This window comes from Cydia fagiglandana, chromosome 17 (assembly GCF_963556715.1).
Source record: "Cydia fagiglandana chromosome 17, ilCydFagi1.1, whole genome shotgun sequence".
NCBI lineage: Eukaryota > Metazoa > Arthropoda > Insecta > Lepidoptera > Tortricidae > Cydia > Cydia fagiglandana.
This window is the reverse complement of record NC_085948.1, coordinates 1,816,618-1,840,569: the sequence shown is the minus strand read 5'-3', so window position 1 is coordinate 1,840,569 and position 23,952 is coordinate 1,816,618. Positions and strand designations below refer to the sequence as shown.

At 39.1% G+C, this 23,952-nt stretch overlaps 2 protein-coding genes across 7 annotated transcripts in view; both read right to left on the bottom strand.

Annotated features, from left to right (window-relative positions):
• LOC134672789 (RNA-binding protein lark) overlaps nt 1-23,952 on the bottom strand; it is a 529,293-nt gene that overhangs the window by 348,223 nt on the left and 157,118 nt on the right. The gene's annotated exons all lie outside the window — the stretch shown is intronic.
• On the bottom strand, nt 50-23,888 carry LOC134672807 (general vesicular transport factor p115). The gene is made up of 11 exons (XM_063530767.1): nt 23,657-23,888; nt 21,874-22,008; nt 20,516-21,462; nt 19,911-20,041; nt 19,360-19,550; nt 13,624-13,768; nt 11,900-12,148; nt 10,457-10,635; nt 9,845-9,993; nt 8,998-9,106; nt 50-2,248 (listed from the first exon to the last, which is right to left on the bottom strand). Exons 1-11 carry the CDS (start codon nt 23,732-23,734, stop codon nt 2,150-2,152), a joined length of 2,412 nt encoding a protein of 803 aa, XP_063386837.1. The 5' UTR covers nt 23,735-23,888; the 3' UTR covers nt 50-2,149.

Sequence of the window (23,952 nt, the reverse complement as noted above, 5' to 3'; positions counted from 1 at the left end):
AACCTAATTTATCCCTTGAACCTATGATTATAGAAATAAAACACATCAATTATAATATGTACAATATAATATTTATTTTTATAATGTAATCTATAAATAAACTATTTCACACTAAATATAATAAATAATACAGTCAAATTAAAAAAATAGATTCACACTAGCAGTGCTTAACTAATAATAATATAACAAGATCAGGAAATAAAGTCTATTTTAGAACTGTTGTCGTAACTATAGCAACAAAAAGTGTCGAAGTCTAGTCAAAGGTCCCACTGCAGTGTCGCTTCGCTTGCCATAAGGACGAGATTTGCTTGTATCATTATACGAATAACCTGTCAAAGCGTCCTTATGACAAGCTACAAAGTGGGACTTTTGCTTGGAAACAACACAAATGTAAAACTAAGCAATATGTTGAACAAATTTTGGGGAGGTCCATTTTTCAACTAGCTTACTATCTTTTTAGAATGTTTTCTAAATTACAGATGAATGGCAAGGAAAGCGGAATGATATTGCACTTATAACCACGGTATGATCTATATTGAATTGAAAGAAATATTTATATAGAACATAGAACACAAAATCGAATGTATAGAATAAATATAACATTTTAGAGTAAGGTAACAAGTAAAATTCATATAATTTCAACGTGCATTTAAACACAATGATGCATTTAGTTTTATTTATTAGTTACCAAGAATGTTAATAAAATATGGCATTCCATCAGAAAAGAGTACCTACTTATGCTTCAAGAGGTTTGATTGAGTTGTTAACAGATGGAAACGTCCTTATTATATTTGACTCATACGGACCCTTCTGTATGGAAAGCCACAAATATATAACAGTTACATGATCATTCGCCTTCTATTTATAAACACGCGTAGACTTTAAACTATAATACGAATAAATTAATATACAAAAGTAAAGCGCGGAATTTTCGTAGCATCATTGAACAATGACGTAGGGAGTAGGACCGTAGCAAAAAAAAATCCTGTGAGATCAATATTAGAAACAACATATTTTTCTATTATCAGTTTAAATTTTCATAAAAACGGGCCTAAACTTAAGGGAAACTAATAACATAGTTTTAATTAGATACCTAAAGAGACATTACAACAATGCTACGAAAAATCCCAACTAATTTATAACTTTATTTCAACGATTTTTATCTCTAAATTCGACCTAAATATCATACATACACGGTCGACTTTGAAAAATCAGTAATATCGGTTTTATTATATGGAAACTTCATAATTGTCGCTTTTTAGAAAAGAGCTTTAATTACAAGGATATAAAACACATATTGGCATAAAAGTTATTGATTTTAGCCATACCAGTGTGACGAATCTATCCTGGCCGCGTAGCCAAGATGCCGATCGCTTACGCTCCGTAGCGATCGAAACGCAACTGTCACTGTCGCACTAATATGGAAGAGTGATAGAGAGACATAATGGTTTTCGTTGTCGAAGCGATAGCGATTGTAACCTTGGCTAGGCCGGCTGGATTACTAAATTAGCGATCCACTCGCAAAATGTCCTTTGGGGCTGTCCATAAATTACGTCATCGATTTTTGACCCCTAATATCATCCAAAAATCATGCTTCCAATGACCCCGTTTCCTCCTTCGACATGCTACCATCATCCGATGTCCAGACAAAATTCGAAGTGACGTAATTTATGAATAGTCCCTTTCGTCTCTTTCGCTAAACGTCCCACCTACAAAATAATGTATATGCTCATTATACTTTCTAAGTGAGGGGCTACACTGGCGATATGCGAGCGAGCGCGCATCTATCTAACCGTGAGCGCGCAAAGATTTTGCTTCATATTGTCATACTGGAATGGGAGCAAAGTCGTTGCGTGCTCGCGGCAAGAGATGCACCGGATATTCGGTTACTATCCGGTATCCGGCCGTTATTTTAACATGTTGACCTGATATCCGGCCGGATACCGGATAGTAACTTTGCTTGATTTTGGAGTAAACAAGTTGGATTTAAGAAACAGTCATGGTCATAATCGTACTCGTATCCGGCCAAACAACTATCCGTTGCATTTCTAGGCAAGATCGTTGCGCGCTCGGCTCGCTCGAAAATCGCCAATGTAGCCCCGCTCTAAGCACTAATTTATTTCTAGTTACGTTACGTACGTTGGCAACATTATGTGAGGGTGTGGGCGGGCTCCGCGTCGGCGGGAGCTTCGTCGACGGGGTGCCCGAGAGCCGCTAACTTGGCTTTGTATTCGTTTATCTTCGTGTCCTGAAACAAGAGTTGTGATTTATAAACGGGACACTGTAGGAAATCTAAATGATTAAATGTGGCTTTCCATCAGAGAAGGATCCTTATGCTTCAAGTGCAATAAGGACTATTCTATCAGAATGTCTGTTGGCATTGCAGATTAAAAGGTCCTTATTGCGCTTCAAGCGTAAGGACCCTTCTGTTAAGGAAAGCCACAAATATACACCCATACAACCATTTCTAGTCGCCGTTACGACGCGGTGTTGACACATCTTGTGTCGACACCGTCTGTTTCGGTCACAATTCCAGTCGCAGAGTCGTCGCCGTGTCGACACAGTTACCAGAAATGGGGAAGGGTCGACACATGACACAAAGTGACATAAAGTGTGGTCGCCGTGTGCACACATTGTTTCGGGTTTGCGACTACTTTATGCCAAAATCATTCGTTCATTCGTTCATTTTGTTCCTGTCAAATGGAAACTGTCAGATGGAAAAATAGTTAAGGCCTGATTCGAAACAAATTTGACAAATTCAGAGTGATTTTTCTTGGATATTTTCTAGCTTACTTTATATATACACTTCGACATTATAATTATCAGAATCACAAAATTATTATACCAAAAAATTTTTTTTTTATCAATTCTAAGATGATCAAAAAAATCAAATAAACGCCGCCGTCTTTTTAATTAGGCGCCAAATTGCTGTCAAAAACTTGATAAGTATGGAAGAAACTTGCACATAACTAATTTCCAACATAACCTGTTACCTAATATTATACCAATACTGAAAGGTAATTTCATTGCAATATCCATGAAACAATGAGGATCTAGACATATCTTCAAATATCTGGCGTATCAGGAATTTCGTCGATGTGGTGTCAGTTACCGGGCATTGGTTACTTTTCGACAGAGAAATCGACACCAACATCACTAAAAGAAACGGTTCGCAGCTTTAGTTTAATAATGCGGATTTCCAATATTACTTTGATAATATTTGGAGATGATCCACGATGTTTATGAGGCAATCAGCATGCTTAAGCCAGTACCCTCGAAATCGGACCAAAAAACTTGATTCAACAAAGTCCCACAGTATTGACCTATTGAACGGTATGGAGTGGAATGTCCAAGGAATTAGTTCGTTAAAACAACAAAAACTATATGCAATATAATATTTCAAAATAAACATTGTTCTTGATAGGACTCAAACTAAGAAACTGTCAAAAAACACTGTCGGATGTATGATGGAGGGCATACAACAAAACTAACGACAGGAGCGGGAAGAAATGGAAAATGATGAATTTACTTATAAATAACAATTTTTAAACAAATTTTCAATAAATTATGGAAAAACAAATCTTGATTCAGCTAGCTTCAGTACCATTAATAGGGTTTTCAATTTGGCAGATTGAATTCGAATCAGGCCTTAAATAAAAATAAGTGACATTAATACGCCATCTCTAAAACGGATTACAAGACGTAATTATATATTGTTTGCATTTATATTACAATAGGACTTAAATTATTATGGGGAATTAAACTGCTCGAGTGATTTGATAAACTAAGTGTAATATAATCAACGCGCCACCACATTGTTTTAGTTTAGCCGGAAATGAAATTGTTTACTTCTCAGTGCCTGTGTTCATAACTATATTATTTGATGCATTTTTAGTACTTCGATGCGTATACTATACTTAAATAACAGAAATAACGCTTTACATACTACGAAACTTGTTAATTATGATGTATAAATATGGTTTAAGGCTGAGAAATATTGCAGTCACAAAGTAGTCGCAAATGTTTCGACTTTGTGTCGACTCTGTGTTGACACATGACACGCGCTGTCAAAAGTAATAACAAAGTTACTGGATTTGCAAAATGGCTCCTTGTGTTCATTCGTTTTCAGATATTCTCAAAGTGTAAGAGCCATGCCGTGGTCAGAGATGAGGGCATTAATCGACTAACTGTTTATTCGACTAATTAATGAAATAAAAAAAGTTAATCCTCATATTTTAATCGCGATTAATTTAGTCGACCTAACATAGATTGAAATTGCATTAATCTGAATATTAATCGAATAAATTATCGATTAAATCTCGATTGAAAGTTGACAGTGGGACATTTTTGTACGTAAATGGAATAGGATTTGCATGTAAATATTTCCCACCTTTTCGGGACGGGGACAAATGGGAACACACAATTTTTGGATGTATTCCCATTTATTCCCGCAGGGAACAGATGGAATAGGATTTGAAAGTGTGGCGACCACCGGCTCGCCACTCTCTACGCGGTTAAGTCCGCGCGCCTGCGCGATGTGCCACCGCCGTTGCTATGCAACAGATATACCAACACCCAGCATTCCTTCTGCCTAAGAAAATAGCATACGTTATTTTTAATTCCGAGTATTGTGAAATTTATAAATTTATGTATATAATCTTGTAAATATACCTGTAAATACTCCGCGGCATCTTCTCTTGTAAATAATACAGTTTCCCCTCTATACCTCTTCCACAGAAAGTAAATATTTCCCATTTTTTCCCACCTTATCGGAGTGGGGACAAATGGGAACACACAATTTTCGGATATAATCCCATTTATCCCCGCAGGGAACAGATGGAATAGGATTTGCATGTAAATATTTCCCATTTTTTCCACCTTATCGGGGTGAGAACAAATGGGAACACACAATTTTCGGATGTAATCCCATTTATCCCCGCAGGGAACAGATGGAATAGGATTTGCATGTAAATATTTTCCATTTTTTCCACCTTATCGGGGTGGGGACAAATGGGAACACACAATTTTCGGATGTAATCCCATTTATCCCCGCAGGGAACAGATCGAATAGTATTTGCATGTAAATATTTTCCATTTTTTCCACCTTATCGGGGTGGGGACAAATGGGAACACACGATTTTCGGATGTATTCCCATTTATCCCCGCAGGGAACAGATGGAATAGGATTTGCATGTAAATATTTCCCAATTTTCCCACCTTTTCGGGGTGGGGACAAATGGGAACACACAATTTTCAGATGTAATCCCATTTATCCCCGCAGGGAACAGATGGAATAGTATTTGCATGTAAATATTTCCCATTTTTCCCCACCTTATCGGGGTGGGGACAAATGGGAACACACAATTTTCGGATGTAATGCCATTTATCCTCGCAGGGAACAGATGGAATAGTATTTGCATGTAAATATTTCCCATTTTTACCACTTTATCGGGGTGGGGACAAATGGGAACACACAATTTTCGGATGTATTCCCATTTATCTCCGTAGGGAACAGATGGAATGGGATTTGCATGTAAATATTTCCCATTTTTTCCCACCTTATCGGGATGGGGACAAATGGGAACACACAATTTTCAGATGTATTCCCTGGCGTGACAATGTGACGTAACGTGACAGGTGCGACATTTCGACAAGTCTCATTGTTGCTGACGTCACAGGCATCCATGGGCTACGGTTATCGCTTACCATCGGGCGGGCCGTATTCCTGTTTGTCACCATCATTGTATTATTTTTAAAAACTTTATTATATCGGCAAAAAACAGGTATTTCTCTTGCGATGTTTATGATGATAATGATGAAAATTGTCACAAGATTTCAAAGAACTTTCGGTAATTCTTGAGTTATGTGTCGGAATTTCGTGACAATTGACTTTTGATTTCTTGTGATAAATGTCATTAGCTTCGCAAAATAAGTACTTATGAACTGACGATATAGTGGAGTTTTTTTTTAATTAACATGTTGGTGGCAAACAACCACACCGCCCGTCTGATGGTAAGCGATTACCGTAGCCCATGGAGGCCTGTGACGTCAATTACAGTGATGTAGACAATTGTTGGACCTGTCACTTCCTAAAACCTATAAAACGATATTCATGACGACTTTTATGACAAAATGCGTAGCCGCCATCTTGGATTATAAAATGGTCATCATTTTCGAATTCTGCACTCCCTAAAACCTATATATCGACATCCGTGACGACGCAAGTTATCTTTATTTTCAGAACTAACCAATTGCTACAGAATACAAAGGACAAAAAAAGAAGCAAGGAGGTAATGAAACAAGCTAAAATACTGATGATTCCTCGACGCAATTGGATGATTCTTAAATTGTGTCCAGATTTTTTTGTCATAAAAGTTTCTATTTTTCACATATAACTCACACAAGCTCCGTGACATTTCGACCTTGTAATTTTTTTGATGTTTTTTTTATCTATGCGTATCTCACTAGAATAATATAATCAAGGTATGTTTATGTTTGATGATTGAAATAGTAACTCTAAAAATTATATTTGTGTCTTATATTCCTGCCGACGACTTTTATTTTTCCTTTTCCTTCTACACAAGTTAGGCCAAGTATATAATAAGAATTTAGGGCTCTCAATTTTATCTTGACTTCTACATCAGTAAAGCTACGAGGCCATGTTTGGTATCGTTTTCGTATAAATTCACAGTACCAAATTTAGTTATGGTATCACATTGACACCATTCCGAAGTAAAAACATATAAACTTATTAAAATACTTTCTTTTAAACTCCTCTTCACGCTTAAACTGCTGAACAGTTTTAATTTAAAGGTACACATATATTTTGAGTCCCGAGACAGGACATAATAAGTTATCTCGAAAATCATCCTTTAAAGTTGTGAAATGTGGTGCAGGGGGGAATTCAGAATTGAATTCTTGAAGTTAATACTTACTGTTTAAGTTTAGGTTTGAAGTCATGTTTTTTATCATTTTCAACTAAATCAAAGATGTAGAATTGTAGACCATCCCAAATTTCATATAAATCGGTTCAGCGGTTATTGATTTTCCGTACAAATTTTCACGCCACTTTTCACACCTTCAAAAGATGATTTTGGTTATAAGATCTATCCTATGTCCTGTTCCGGGACGCAAACTATTTCTATACTAAATTTTAACGAAATCGGTTCAGCGGTTAAGCGTCAAGAGGAGTTTAAAAAATACCGGCCAAGTGCGAGCCGGACTCGCGTATTAAGGGTTCCGTACATTAAGTCCGCCTCGCGCTTGGCTGCACATTTCTAATAGGTTTTCCTGTCATCTTAATAATCGTGATAGGTAAAGGACTATTTTGTGTATTTTTTTCAAAATTTGAGACCTAGTATTTTCGGAGATAAAGGGGGGGGGGGGGCAATGGTAATTTTTTGGGTATAAAATCAATTTGTTTACGTTACATGTCCGTCTTTGGGTCTCTAATTTACATATATGTACCAAATTTCAACTTAATTGGTCCAGTAGTTTCCGAGAAAATAGGCTGTGACAGACGGACAGACATACAGACGCACGAGTGATCCTATAAGGGTTCCATTTTTTCCTTTTGAGGTACGGACGCCTAAAAAAATTGTTTTTAAATTTTGTGGAACACGGCCTAGCACCTTCACTGATGTAGAGATCAAGATAAAATTGAGAGCCCTAAATAAAGTTTCAAGAGCGGATATCTCAAAAACTATTCAATATATGGAAAAAATTAACAAATTAAATTAACTTTCATTTTGTATAAGTGGCCATGTCGCTAAGATGCATAGTTTCCGAGATATAATCGAAAAACCGGAAAATGGGACCTTCAAAGCCCCCTCTCTCCCCCCCGCTCAAGGGCTACGGCCGAGGACTTATTGATATGTTCACCTCCTAACTTGTCCAAACCAAGTTACGGAGTCAAAAATTGTGTTCCGAGCATTTCCCTCTACAACTTTTTTGAGCATTCGTTGCCTGACCTAGTAGCGTATTGCATTTCTTTAAAAACTTTTCTGTAAAAGGTTGACGGGTGTTGGGTGTTTATATGGTTTTGGTCGATTTTTATCATTCGCATCGCCCATGATGACTTACTAGAATTACGAGCACACGAGACACTAATAGTAGTTTCACAAACCTTGGTTTTCAAGGGGTATTTTATTTTGACATTTGCTGTCACAAATTTGCTGTCAGATTTAGTCGCAAACCGCACGCAAAGTGCACACAAATGTGTCGACACCTTGTTACGGAAAAGTGTAGACACGGCGACGACACTTTGTTTCGAAACAATTCTAGACACATTGTGTGGACTCTGTTACGACACATCTGACATTTAGTTACCACTTTGATGATTCTGCGACTGGAATGGTTATATGGGCAGACACAGGTAAATTGCCTAAAAATAATGATAAAGTAAAAGAGAGATTTAGATTGTGTTTTCTGACGGACGGACAGTGGAGTCTTAGCAGTAGGGTTCCGTTTTTACCATTTGGGTACGGAATCCTAAAAATTGGTCACATGCGACTTACTCCTAAAATTTTAATTTGATAATAATTAAATTCCCATATACACAACAGTTCATAATCAAATTTGACCGACTACAGCATTCTTTTCCTACTATACAACAAAAAATAATAAACTAGAGTTAGACCAAGAAAAGTCTGCAGCGCTTTTAATAGCCCACGTACAAGTGTTATTTTTTATTTTAAACGTCAAAGGGGCATTCCACGAGACTGTCGCTTACATAACGCTTTTGCCTTGTATGGCAGCTACCTCAATAAAATACGTGAATCTCGAGAATATACTGCCAATTTGTTAGCCAAGTCATGAAATATTACCTGACCCAATATAGCTTACTCAGCATTTCCAGAAGTATTAGAAGAATTGCGTCATGTAAGCGACAGTCTCGTGGAATGCCCCCAAACTATTATGGAATTATGACGTAGAAATAACACTTGCACTGCGTGGGCTATCAAAATCACTGCAGACTTTTCTTGGTCTAACTAGTACCTGGTCCGCCAACAATTCTAACAAGTCATCCTGGTCCTTCTTCGTCTTCTCCAACTCCTGCACCGCCCTCGCCTCCGCTTCCCTCGCCTTCTCCAGCTCGCCATCTAACCTGGATCACGACAGGATAATCTCTGAGTTTCAGGCTATTGGGTAGTATAGGAACGATGAACCAGAAACCAGTGCTTCATAGATAGTTTAGGCAGAGTCACTTAGCTAGTCACTAATAGAGCTTCATAGATAGTTTAGGCTTGTCAGGGTGCATAAGTAGAGATATGGGTAAAAATCATAAAATAAGTCGCTTTAATAGAAGGGAAGGGGCGGAGGGGTGAACCCCCCGGCTCCAACTTTCTCCCCGCGGAGATGCTTGGTTTCTGAATTATTCATGGTTATAATTTGAGGTTATAACAGTGCCAAAGATTGTAATGTAAAGGGGGGAGGATGAGGTGGACTCCGTGGCGGCTCCGGCGCTGCCGGCCTAACCAAGGTTACAATCGATATCGCTTCGACAACGAAAAGCATTATGTCTCTCTATCACTCTTCCCCATTAGTGTGACAGTGACAGTTGCGTTTCGATCGCTACGGAGCGTAAGTGATTGGCATTTTGGCTACGCGGCCTGCTCACGTAAATCAAAAAAATAAAACCTTATCTCCGGCGGCTAAAATTCCTTTAAATCATAAAAAAACCCACACAGCGTCAGTTATCCTCAAACAAGGCGACTTATTTTAAGATCCAACCGAGATATGTCATTTTCGTGTTCTGATATTAACTCCAAAAGAGGCATAAGTATACTATTTATGACTCGCGCTGTGTTCTTTCCAACAATAAAGTGTTATAACTGCTACCAACCTGGTCACCTCCAACGTTAACTGGTTGAGCTTGGCTTCGTACTCCGAGTCAGATGTGCCTCTCACAGGGTGGGCGGATACTTGAGCTTTTAAAAGGGTGTTTTCATCTTTGAGGTGTGAGTTTGAGGCTATTGAGTCGTTTAGGGCACTCTGAAAATAAATTATTATCATTAAAAAATCTTAATACTAATTAGTGTCTGACCGATGTATCTCTTTCATCAGTTTTCAGTGTTATGATCAATTGATCATGTTTCGGCTGAAATTAGAGCAAAAGCGAACCTTCGATTTCGGTGAAAAAAACAGTTTCTGTAGGATAGTACTTAATACAGTAAGTCGTTAATGCCCGTATCCGTCGTGCAATTTAAATAATATTAAAATTGGCTAATACGATTTTTTTGCTTTGGCGCTGTACTGCGCCATGTTTTTCGGTCACTCAATTGTCAAACGTCAACTTTTGACAGTCGGATTTACCACAAAACGTATGGAGCTGTACAGCGCCACCTCGCTTACCTGCCAAATTCTAAGCACGAAATTGTTTAGATTAGATTAGATTTTACACATCTTACTCAATCAATGTGTCTTTGGTATGTATATGACAATAGTTCAAATATACCTGTAGCTGATTATTATGCTGTATCAACCCCTCGACTTGCTGCATCAGCTGCTGTAATCTGGCATCTTGCTGCCGGATGAGGTTCTTGTACTGTTCTAAGGTAGCATCGTCAGGAGATGCCCGCTCTGGTTCAGCGGTTCCGTTCTCTTGTTTGACTGTCAGACTTTGGGTCACTACGCCTGAAACGTTAAGTTCATGAACTCAGTGTTATAAATGGTTATAAAGTTACATTGATAGGCGTTTTTGAAGCGGATTAGGGTATGTTCGAAATTATAAGGTAACACTTACCCCCTTATTCATAAACGTTTACTAAAGTTGACAAGCCGATAATAATCGTTTGTCCCTTTCCGACGTATCGGTAATATCGGTATGATGGAAAGGGACAGACGATTATTATCGGCTTGTTAACTTTAGTGAACGTTTATGAATAAGGGGGTTAAGCTTTAATTGTTGAATACTGAAAGCAAAACATATATACATAGATAGGGTATTAGGTGCTTTGCTCTTAGCCATATTAAGTAAAATGGCCGGCTCTTTAATAGTTTTTAGCTGATTAGATTTTTTTTACTTTTTCGAAAACATCTAGAAATGCCGTTCCTTGTGACACCAATATATTTCGCCGAGCATGACAAAAGTTGAAAAACCAATAAAAGATTTCTTTTTACGACATAAGAATAGGAAGTTTAAAAAACTATTTTTTCATGATCACTGTACATACATTCACATAAAAATACATTCAAGTAGGTACATAGAAACAACCATAATCAAATGCAGGGTACACAATATGTATACACAACACACACTCAAAAGGCCACATAAATAAACACATCACACATGAAACATATATACAACGCATGTCACACACGCACACAAATGTATAAACGCAAAACAGACATACACTCTCTCACACAGACTCACAAAAATAATTGTATAACTCTCAAGGCGTTATTATTATTTAAGGTTATTGGCTGGAACATTTACAACTTAAAAACATTTCCCTAAATTGACAAGTAATATTATACATATATATAATATGTTTAGAGCGCATACATATATGTATGACCCACTCGCAAAATGTCGCTTTACAAAATATTACATTTAATTTGTTTTAGGGTTCCATATCCAAACTCTAAAACGGGACCCTACTGTTACTAAGACTCCACTGTCCGTCTGCCTGTCTGTCATCAGGCTGTATCTCTTGAACCGTGATAGCTAGACAGTTGAAATTTTCACAGCTGATGTATTTCTGTTGCCGCTATAACAACAAATACTAAAAAGTACGGATCCCTCGGTGGGCGAGTCCGACTCGCACTTGTCCGGTTTATTTTTAAATTAACAAATCATCACGTTTTGCAAAAGGGGCATTTGACAAAAATGAGTCATGTCATTATAAGCCCTAACTGCAAAATGTTAAGATTCAAAAAACAATAAAACAATACTCACTCTCCAGCACTTTAAATAGCCTACAGAACTCATAATCGATAAGTATCTCCGAGGCCATCTTCACTCTCAACTGCGGGTGCTTCGCCGCCTTATTATACAGCTCGTGCTTCGTCACTTCGCTCAGCTTCGCCGTGAAGGTTTCGATGCCTATCCGCTTTAATAGGAGCTGTTTCATGGAGTCCTTGGAGTAGTTCTCGACGGAATCATCGTTGAAATGTATGCAGATGGCTAGGAGGAATGCTGAGAGACCTGGGAATTAAATGGAAACATTTTTTTTGACCTGGACAGCTTCTTGATCAACTGGCCGGAGGAAGCACCAAATCGGGAGTTGTGGAAATTAAGGGGAGAGGCCTTTGCCCAGCAGTGGGACACTCAAATAGGCTAGTAAAAAAAATATGAACCAAAGAAGAATGAAAGTAGGTAGATCGCTTTTTAGCGATAAGACCGCCTGTTGTTTACCTCTGCTAATATAGTGAATAGAACCAGGCGTTACTTTGCGGAAATCCATATTAATTAAAACTAAAATATTACTTTGCTAATCCGCGAAAAGATAACTTGCTAGTCAATCAGTGCTAACCCGTTATACTTACTTGCGTATATTATTTACATATATAAACTGATGCTTTCGGGCATTCTCGGCTCCGTTCGGCTCAGCATTGCTCCGAACAATTATTAGGGTTGGCACAACTTGACTTTCCTTTGCGTGTAAAGTTGTCGAAATATAAAGTGACCCGATCTCAACAGAACAAGTTTGACAAGATCGGCTTCAACCGTACGCTAAAAAGGAATGGCGGATGACCTCGAACGCTTTTCGCAGCGAGCGACTGGCGAGAACATGCACCAAACCGTTATGAGTGGCGGAAGAATGGTCCAGTAGTGGGCTAGTGGGACCTTCGAGCAACACGGAAGGGAGGCGGCATTCGCACTATTTCCCCTCTGCCGAGGTACAAGATTCGCGCGTCAATTTAATCTAGCGCGGGTAATAAAACTAGTTGCACTTGGATTTTTCACTAGACCGAGTCCAGACGCGCGCGTGAACACTGCTGCACAAAAATGCCTGTTTGCTCGGTTTTTTGCTATAAAAAGAGGTCGGGGACATCAAATTTACAAAAAGAAAGTGTTACATTTCACATGTAATATTTTTTTTTACATATCATACGTTTAATTACATTTAAATACAATTATTATAGTTTAGTCTCAAGTATTTGTTGGATTTATCGATTTTGCTCGCTCAGTACAAATTGCGGATCGGTCGAGCGACAAATCCGACTTCTCATCTCTCAGAATACAATGACATACTTCAACGAAAATGTGTTAGTGTGCGTGTTGTGACACTAGTCACTCGTCCGTACACAAAAAGAGAACGAGGTTTGCAAGATTTGTCTTTGACGTGTGTCATTTTCTATGTATTTGTGTCGTCATTACAGAGGGCCTACCGCGAACCACGTTTGACGTGTTGCCTCCCTGTCACACTTACGTATGAATTTACAAGTGCCATAGAGAGGCAACACGTCGAACGTGGTTCGCGGTAGGGCCTGTGATTGGATTTTGTATGTAAGTGTGTGAGAAGTGCGACTGTGTGCACCTTCCCCCCGCGAAAAATGGCAGAAAGATTTGTACGGTGAGATATCGCTTGGGCCCCTCCCTTCCGACGTGTCGGAAGCCGGTGTTGCTCGAAGAGTGGGACACAAGATAGGCTATTTAAAAAAATCTTATTACGTTACCTTGTAGTAAGTATTCATTTTCGTCATGTTCATTGGAGCAGGTCTGGTTGACGAGGTACCCCACTCCGCCAGGCACTTTAAGGAAAGCGCTCACCGCGGCCGGACAATGCGCCGTCCATTGCGAGAGCAGCATTAGAAGGGCAACCTGAAATATATATCCATAGATAGGATACTATTCCATCTGTCCAATATGTGAATGCTTTTGGTATTAAGTCCGCCTTTTGTACGATAAGTTTTCTTTTGTGCAATAAAGTTTAAATAAATATCTTTGTCCCATGTCATTGCGTCTAACTCTCTCATTAAGCAAAATGTGAGATGCAAATGCACCTTGGACCACGATCCTTAGATCAATTTGCGCCATTCACTAATCTGGGGTTAACCGGTTTAACCTGGAGTTACTATGGTTACCACTACGATTTGACACTGGGTTAACGGTTTAACCGGTTAACCCCGGGTTAGTGGGATGGTGCAAGTGGCGCTTAGCCACTTAGCTCCTAGGATTTGAAAATTTTCAGCCGGAAATCGACTTTGAAGTTTTAGAGATAGATTCGAATTTTGTTTTTTTTTGCCGACTGTTAACGTCCCGCGCGTGTTAATCACCCAGAACCTAAAAGGTTTGCCCAGTTACCTAAAGATAAGGATAGTGTAAAAGAGACGATGTGCAAGAGAGTCAAAGGGATATTTTGAAAAAAGGTGAAAAGGAAAATTTTCTATGAAAAGTTTTTTTAAAAGGGACATCTTTCGAAGAAAAATAAATTTTTGGTGTGGCTCATTACTCTAACTTCAAAAGCCTTACCTTGGGCTGTAATTTGGTAGTCTGCTGTAAAGTGAGCGTGCACTGATGCAACAAAGACACGGGTGCACTGCCGATATTGGTTGCCAACAACACTCGCAGTAGTTGCTCCTTCTGGCCCGGGTTCTCGATGAGCGCGTGCGTGAGCGCCACCGCCGCGAACCAGTGTGAGAATGTCAAAGGGACTTTTTGCAAAAGGAACATTTTCGAAGTGGTTCAAAGCAGGGACTGAAAAGGTACCGTTAAAAACGGTTTTGACCGGTCTTTTTAAAGGTACCCGACCGTTAAAAGTAGCATTTCGGTATCAATATCAATCGGTACCCGTATCCAAACAAGCTTCCGTTCAAACGGTACCGTTAAATAAAAGTACCTTTAGGTGTTTTTTTATAGGTACCCGACCGTTAAACTAGCATTCCATATTGATATCAATACTTTAGGTATCCAAATAAGCTTTAGCCCAAACGGTACCGTTAAATGTAGGCTTCCGTCCAAACGGTACCCTTAAATAAAAAAACCTTAATAGCGTTTGATCTGATACCTCAATTCAAAGCGGTCACTCGCGAGAGCGGGAGGTAACGCGTGTCTCCCTCTCACTTTTCACTAGGTACACGGATCCTAATGTGATTGTTTGTGAATTATATTGTCATCATCATCATCATCATCATCATAATTGACATAAAAGTCATCATGGGTGTCGTTTTATAGGTTTCAGGGAGTGCAGAATTCAAAAATGATGACAATTTTGGAATCCAAGATGTCTGACGTGCACTTTGACATAAAAGTCATCATGGGTGTCGTTTTATAGGTTTCAGGGAGTGCAGAATTCAAAAATGATGACAATTTTGGAATCCAAGATGTCTGACGTGCACTTTGACATAAAAGTCATCATGTGTGTCGTTTTATAAGTTTTAGGGCGTGCAGAATTCAAAAATGATGACTCGGCACTCCTATGTCGACTTTTATGTCAAAGTGCACGGCAGACATGTTGGATTCCAAAACAGTTATCATTTTCTAAGTCCGCAGTCCTGAAAAGCTATAAAACAACAAAGACCTTATTACAAAAGGCATAAGGTCCTTTACCTACTGAAGACCGTTAGCCTTAACGGTACCGTTTGAATTTTATTTATTCGGGTACCGTTACTATTTGATACCTTTTCAATTGATACCTTTATATTAGATACTGGTATTTTGCCGTTTTATTTGGGTACCCTTACTGTTGGATACCTATTCTATTGATACCTTTTTTTTAGGTACCTACTGCTATTTTGCCGTTTGATTCGGGTACCGTTTCTGTTGGATACCTATTCAATTGATACCTTTATTTTAGGTACTAGTATTTTGCCGTTTTATTCGGGTACCATTACTGTTGGATACCTACTCAATTGATACCTTTATTTTAGGTTACCGGTCTTTTGCGGTTTTTCAGTCCTTGGTTCAAAGGGACATTTTGCCAAACGAACATTGGGACATTTTATAAATGGGATACAAAGACATTTTGCAAACGGGACAAACCACATATTTTGCAAATGGCGTAAAGGGACGTAAATTAGGTGTAAAGGATAATTTTGCAGAAGAGGCATTTAGCGAACAGAACATTTTTAGAGAAAAACGGGACATTTTGCATCATGGTTACCCCTTTTTTGGACACAATTCAGCGGATTAGGTCATAATGTACTTACCTTGGGCTGTAATTTGGTAGTCTGCTGTAAAGTGAGCGTGCACTGATGCAACAAAGACACGGGTGCACTGCCGATATTGGTTGCCAACAACACTCGCAGTAGTTGCTCCTTCTGGCCCGGGTTCTCGATGAGCGCGTGCGTGAGCGCCACCGCCGCGAACCAGTGTGAGAATGTCAAAGGGACTTTTTGCAAAAGGAACATTTTCGAAGTGGTTCAAAGGGACATTTTGCCAAACGAACATTGGGACATTTTATAAATGGGATACAAAGACATTTTGCAAACGGGACAAACCACATATTTTGCAAATGGCGTAAAGGGACGTAAATTAGGTGTAAAGGATAATTTTGCAGAAGAGGCATTTAGCGAACAGAACATTTTTAGAGAAAAACGGGACATTTTGCATCATGGTTACCCCTTTTTTGGACACAATTCAGCGGATTAGGTCATAATGTACTTACCTTGGGCTGTAATTTGGTAGTCTGCTGTAAAGTGAGCGTGCACTGATGCAACAAAGACACGGGTGCACTGCCGATATTGGTTGCCAACAACACTCGCAGTAGTTGCTCCTTCTGGCCCGGGTTCTCGATGAGCGCGTGCGTGAGCGCCACGGCCGCGAACCAGTTTGAGAATGTATCAAAGGGACTTTTTGCAAAAGGAACATTTTCGAAGTGGTTCAAAGGGACATTTTGACAAATCGTGGGACATTTTATAAATGGGATACAAAGACATTTTGCAAACGGGACAAGGGACATATTTTGCAAGTGGCGCAAAGGGACGTATATTATAGTTCGTTTTTTTTAGCATTAGAAATAAGGTAAACAATTTTGGTGTGTCTTTTAACTGAAAAACACATTTTAAAAATAAGTTACGGCGAATATGTAACAATTATGAATTTAATACGATCATTTATATTCTTCTGCTTTCATAAGTAATAGTTTTTGATTTTTAAAAAGTGTTTTTCAATTAAAAGACATGTCAAGATCGCTTACCTTCTTGCAAGTTCTTTCTAATGCTAAAAAAACGAACTATATGTGTAAAGGGCATAAAGGGTAATTTTGCGGAAGAGGCATTTAGCGAACAGAACATTTTTAGAGAAAAACGGGACATTTTGCATCATGGTTACCCCTTTTTTTGGACACAATTCAGCGGATTAGGCCATAATGTACTTACCTTGGGCTGTAATTTGGTAGTCTGCTGTAAAGTGAGTGTGCACTGATGCAACAAAGACACGGGTGCACTGCCGATATTGGTCGCCAACAACACTCGCAGTAGTTGCTCCTTCTGGCCCGGGTTCTCGATGAGCGCGTGCGTGAGCGCCACACGGCCGCGAACCAGTTTGAGAATGTCAAAGGGACTTTTTGCAAAAGGAACATTTTCGAAGTGGTTCAAAGGGACATTTTGCCAAACGAACATTGGGACATTTTATAAATGGGATACAAAGACATTTTGCAAACGGGACAAACCACATATTTTGCAAATGGCGTAAATGGACGTAAATTAGGTGTAAAGGATAATTTTGCAGAAGAGGCATTTAGCGAACAGAAAATTTTTAGAGAAAAACGGGACATTTTGCAGAATGGTTACCCCTTTTTTGGGCACAATTCAGCGGATTAGACCATAATGTACTGACCTTAGGCTGTAATTTGGTAGTCTGCTGTAAAGTGAGCGTGCACTGATGCAACAAAGACACGGGTGCACTGCCGATATTGGTCGCCAACAACACTCGCAGTAGTTGCTCCTTCTGGCCCGGGTTCTCGATGAGCGCGTGCGTGAGTGCCACGGCCGCGAACCAGTTTGAGAATGTCAAGGGGACTTTATGTGGACATGTGGATATGTGTTTATGGGACAACATATTTTGCAAGTGGCGCAAAGGGACGTACATTAGGTGTAAAGGATAATTTTGCGAAAGAGGCATTTAGCGACATTTTGCGTAACGGTTACCCCTTTTTTGAGCACAATTCAGCGGGTTAGACCATAATGTATTTACCTTAGGCTGTAATTTGGTAGTCTGCTGTAAAGTAAGTGTGCACTGATGCAACAAAGACACGGGTGCACTCCCGATATTGGTCGCCAACAACACTCGCAGTAGTTGCTCCTTCTGGCCCGGGTTCTCGATGAGCGCGTGCGTGAGCGCCACACGGCCGCGAACCAGTTTGAGAATGTCAAAGGGACTTTTTGCAAAAGGAACATTTTAGAAGTGGTTCAAAGGGACATTTTGCCAAACGAACATTGGGACATTTTATAAATGGGATACAAAGACATTTTGCAAACGGGACAAACCACATATTTTGCAAATGGCGTAAATGGACGTAAATTAGGTGTAAAGGATAATTTTGCAGAAGAGGCATTTAGCGAACAGAAAATTTTTAGAGAAAAACGGGACATTTTGCAGAATGGTTACCCCTTTTATGGGCACAATTCAGCGGATTAGACCATAATGTACTGACCTTAGGCTGTAATTTGGTAGTCTGCTGTAAAGTGAGCGTGCACTGATGCAACAAAGACACGGGTGCACTGCCGATATTGGTCGCCAACAACACTCGCAGTAGTTGCTCCTTCTGGCCCGGGTTCTCGATGAGCGCGTGCGTGAGCGCCACACGGCCGCGAACCAGTTTGAGAATGTCAAAGGGACTTTTTGCAAAAGGAACATTTTCGAAGTGGTTCAAAGGGACATTTTGCCAAACGAACATTGGGACATTTTATAAATGGGATACAAAGACATTTTGCAAACGGGACAAACCACATATTTTGCAAATGGCGTAAATGGACGTAAATTAGGTGTAAAGGATAATTTTGCAGAAGAGGCATTTAGCGAACAGAAAATTTTTAGAGAAAAACGGGACATTTTGCAGAATGGTTACCCCTTTTATGGGCACAATTCAGCGGATTAGACCATAATGTACTGACCTTAGGCTGTAATTTGGTAGTCTGCTGTAAAGTGAGCGTGCACTGATGCAACAAAGACACGGGTGCACTGCCGATATTGGTCGCCAACAACACTCGCAGTAGTTGCTCCTTCTGGCCCGGGTTCTCGATGAGCGCGTGCGTGAGTGCCACGGCCGCGAACCAGTTTGAGAATGTCAAGGGGACTTTATGTGGACATGTGGATATGTGTTTATGGGACAACATATTTTGCAAGTGGCGCAAAGGGACGTACATTAGGTGTAAAGGATAATTTTGCGAAAGAGGCATTTAGCGACATTTTGCGTAACGGTTACCCCTTTTTTGAGCACAATTCAGCGGGTTAGACCATAATGTACTTACCTTAGGCTGTAATTTGGTAGTCTGCTGTAAAGTAAGTGTGCACTGATGCAACAAAGACACTGGTGCACTGCCGATATTGGTCGCCAACAACACTCGCAGCAGTTGCTCCTTCTGGCCCGGGTTCTCGATGAGCGCGTGCGTGAGCGCCACGGCCGCGAACCAGTTTGAGAGCACGTCAGAAGAGAAAAGACCTGGAAAATACACGACAGTCAAATTTCAATTCTAATTTTAAAACCTTAAGATTGGTTTTTGACTGGCAAATTTAGAGCTGATAGGGCTAATATTATTAGGTCGTGAATTTTCGTATCGCATGGGTTTCCGTAACAACACACTAATCAAGAAAGGACTATGTAATTATTAATGATAAGGGGCTATTCACAAATGACGTCATTTCAAATTAGGGGGGGGGTCTGGACATCGGTAGCATGAAGTAGGAGGAAATGGGGTAATTTGAAGCATGATTTTTGGATGATTATAGGGGGGGGGTCCAAAATCGTCAAAAATTGAAGACGTAATTTATGGACAGCCCCTAATCTGTTTTAAACACTTACCGCCACATAGCAGATGACCACTAGTAAGACTCGAAACGTCAGAGGAGGAAGGCAGTAACGTTTGCACTAAGCTCGCCTGCGACATCTCATTGTGATATAGGTAGCATTGGAAACAGTATAGCACGGCGCATCTGAAATTAATTTTATGAAAAACAATCAAGCTTATAAATAAAGAATGAAATATTATCCATTGTCCTTAGCTACGTATGTTAATTTCGTCACAATTTTTTCCTTTCATCGAAATTTCGTAAATAAATAAGTTTTAAGCTTTTGTAACACAAAACCTCGTTTTACTTGGTTGGACACAAAGCCAGTAGAAAGCAAGTTCAAAGTATTTTTAGAAAAAGTAGATAGATTCTTTATACCACATCGGTAGCAAACAAGCATATGGCCCGCCTGATGGTAAGCAGTCACCGTTGCCTATGGACGCCTGCAACTCCAGAGGCTTTACATGCGCGTTGCCGACCTTTTAAAAACGTGTACACTCCTTTTATGAAGAACCCCGTACTGTAGAGTTGTAGACACTAGGGAAAACCTCGGAAGGGAGCTACTAAATTATATTTAAAACGACGAAAAATATAAATAGGTATCACAGTAACCCTCACCTTAAAGAAAACGGCTGTTTCTCATTGACCATGGACATTAGCAGCACCACGATAGCCGGCCGCGGCGGGTTCGACGGCGCCATCACATTCCCCATGAACTCCTGGTTCACCACATCACCCCTTATCACCTCCCCCACCGTATTGATCGTTTCCGTCAATATATCCGCTGGCACACCACTTGCCATCAGAATATTACATAAAGCGTCTAACAGACCAACGTTTTTCATAATCTTCTGACAGCTAGATATAATCTGAATCGCATTGCTCGGTGACACTAATGTTCTAACTATTTGCAACATGCAATGGACATTTGAAACCTTTTGCGGCGACCAGCCATAGTCTTCAGATTCGTCCGGAGTGTTAAACATTGGTAACATCTTCTGTATATAACTACCTTCTTTAAAGAAGTTAATATTACTGCTGTTATTCTTTAACAAATTCAACATTAACAACAGACAGTCTTCCACAATAATCCCTCCATCGGAAAAACCTTCAGAAGACACAATATCAAAAAGTCTGTCGAAGGCATTTTCAAACGCTACTATCTTTTGTATATTAGCGTTGCCTCTAGTAAGCTTGATAAGTAGTAACAAAGTCTCATTTCTGATAACTTCTCGAGGGTCTCCCAATAAATCCATCATTTTGGATACCCCCATCGGTTTCACTAGAATTATCTCTTGTATATCCTTCGGTCTGTTAGTTAGTAGCGAAGTCAACAACTGTACTGCGGAGAGTCTAACTCTGAAGTCAAACTCGTCTAACAAGTCTAGAACTAGTTGTATGTTGTGGTGGTCTTTTATGAACATTTCAGTGAATTGTTCGCCGATGTTCATGGGCACATGAGGGTTGTCCTCTTCCTCTTCGAACTGTGTGGGGTACATCACGTTGTTGAGGGTGTCCAGGGCGTAGTGTATGGTCTCGTTGTCTGCTCGGTCAAGCTCTAGAACCTGGAATTATTAAAGAATTTAAACTAAATAGGTTTTTTTAGCCTCATCGTTTCTAACTCCAGTAGTGATATACGCGACTGTGGCGTTGCTTTTGGTGATATAGGATATACTCGAGGGTAGACATCTAATTAATAGTACGAAAAAGGTGAACCTTGAAAATTTCCCCATGCCACGCGTTATTTACGCTTGTATTTCCCCCACCACACACTCCACACATAGCCAATATGCAACAACACAGAAAGGTTGCAGAGTTAGTAAAAAAATTGTGCTCATATCTGGCTTACGTTCGCTTCATGCCAGCCTTACGCGAGTTGCGCACACAGGGACACAAAGAGGCATTGTGCGCATATTAAAGGTTTCTAAGTATCTTGCCTCAGAAACACTTTAACTCTTTCGAAAAATAAGTAGTACCTGTTTTAGTGTGTCCATGCCATGCGCGCCCACGTCAACGCGGTACTTGCGCGACAAGGCTTTGAGCGCGCGGCACGCATCCCGCCGGTCCTCCAGCAAAGTGGAGTTGTTCACACGGTCCACTAGACGCTCCACCTGTAATTATAAATGTTACAATATGAGCTTTGTGATGCTGATGTAAAGTTTAATTTCGCTTGCAGGACCATCAATGGGACAGAAAAATACCTGCTCCATGAAATCAGTTACAGTAAATGCCTCTTAATAAGAGTGAAGGGCCCACGCGAGAACGCGTCTCAGAAGGGAAGTAATTAAAATTGAAATGAAAGACTGTGTGAAAACATTTGACAGGGAAAATTACACATAAAAGAATATTTTAAATAGGTTTGTATTAATAAGGTTCCACTGTAGCCTGAAGGCCCTAAAGGGTTTATATTGTATTATGGTGTGGTATTGTATTATCTCTTTAACAGCTAATACACTACTGAAACATTTGATACAAAGACTTTAATCACTAAGGTACTCTATTTGGTCTATTAATTTTTAATAGTCCTTTAATGCCACATAATTTACTTATATTTAACATACTTAATAAAATTAATTTATGCATGCAAATATAGCTACTTCTGTGCCATTTGGCAACACATTTATTGACATTACACATCAAATAAATTACAATGAAACAACCAACTTCATTGTTCATGTGGATAGGTTTAATGTTCTTTTTTACAAAGCTATAGTTTGAATGAACTTTTGATAAAACAATTTAAATATTCAATTCATTTTGACTGCAAAATGCTCCCGGGATTAATTTTGTGTGGTGAGCACCGGGAAATCCCGGAACCAGACTAATATTGTACTCATAGAAAACCAGTACTGAGATTCAAAAATGACAATCGAATGTCAATGTTACTGATCGAAAATAGAACACATGTTTGAAGCAGGGATCGGAACCCGTTTTTTACAAAACTTTTATTTAATATATTTCGAATTATTTAGTACTCAAAATGTAGGACTCAGTTGTATTTTTAGGTAACAACTTCGTATTATTAGATTGCCCAATTAGAAATTAAATAATTTACAAAGAACGAAAAAATACTGTTTAAGTTCCCATACAAAGAATACTGGTATCCGATCCCTGGTTTGTACTGTATGTGGGAAATATATATCCCTTAGTCTCCACAGACATGAAACTTTTTGACTTAAACAACTAAATTCTTACATTCGTTTGCAGTAGTTTCATTCCCACCATTCGAAAACTGTTGAATATGTTTGCTAAACTGATCATACTATTATCATGTTTGATAATTAAAACACTTTTTCCATTTCACAGTCCGCTGGTTCTACTAATCACAAATAACTTCACATAACATTTTAGTTTTCTATTAGATATATTTATGAGTATGACTTTTAATTATTTTTCAATAGATATTAAAAATCAGAGCTTTATTACAATGATTATTTTTTTATCTGGTTTGTAATTAGTATCAAAACTTATAATAATAAAAAGATTTTATATGGTTATTTAGAGGCAATTTCACTATTATATTTACAGTTTCAAATTACAGGAACAGGTCTATTTATTTAATAAAAGAGAAAGTAGAAAATTTTAAATAAATATTGACATTATTATTTCACTTGAAAGCAATATTTTATGTACAATGATAGTCACAACTGAAAGAGTCATAAAGTCGGGACAGAATTGCCTTGCATACCTTATGATATGAAGGTCCCGGGGACTATATATAACATTAGAAACATTTTTGATACAAATCCAACATCGTACCGTTTCTGCACCCGACGGTGTTTGACCGGGCTCCGGCGCCCCCAGAACGGTTTTTAAGCCGCTCTTCAAGAAATCCATCGTAGCTCTTCTATTTGCCTTCTGACACCATACACCACTCTTAAAATACACAGCAAATTAGGACAAAAAATAGCGAAATATGTAATCGTGTTAACCCAAATATTCGACACGTCAAGGGAGTTGTCACAACTTTTGACAAGTATACAAGTGATAAGAAACGCAGATTTCCCATGAACGAAACAATGTTTTGCATTAACTAAACGCAGTTATGGATGCGT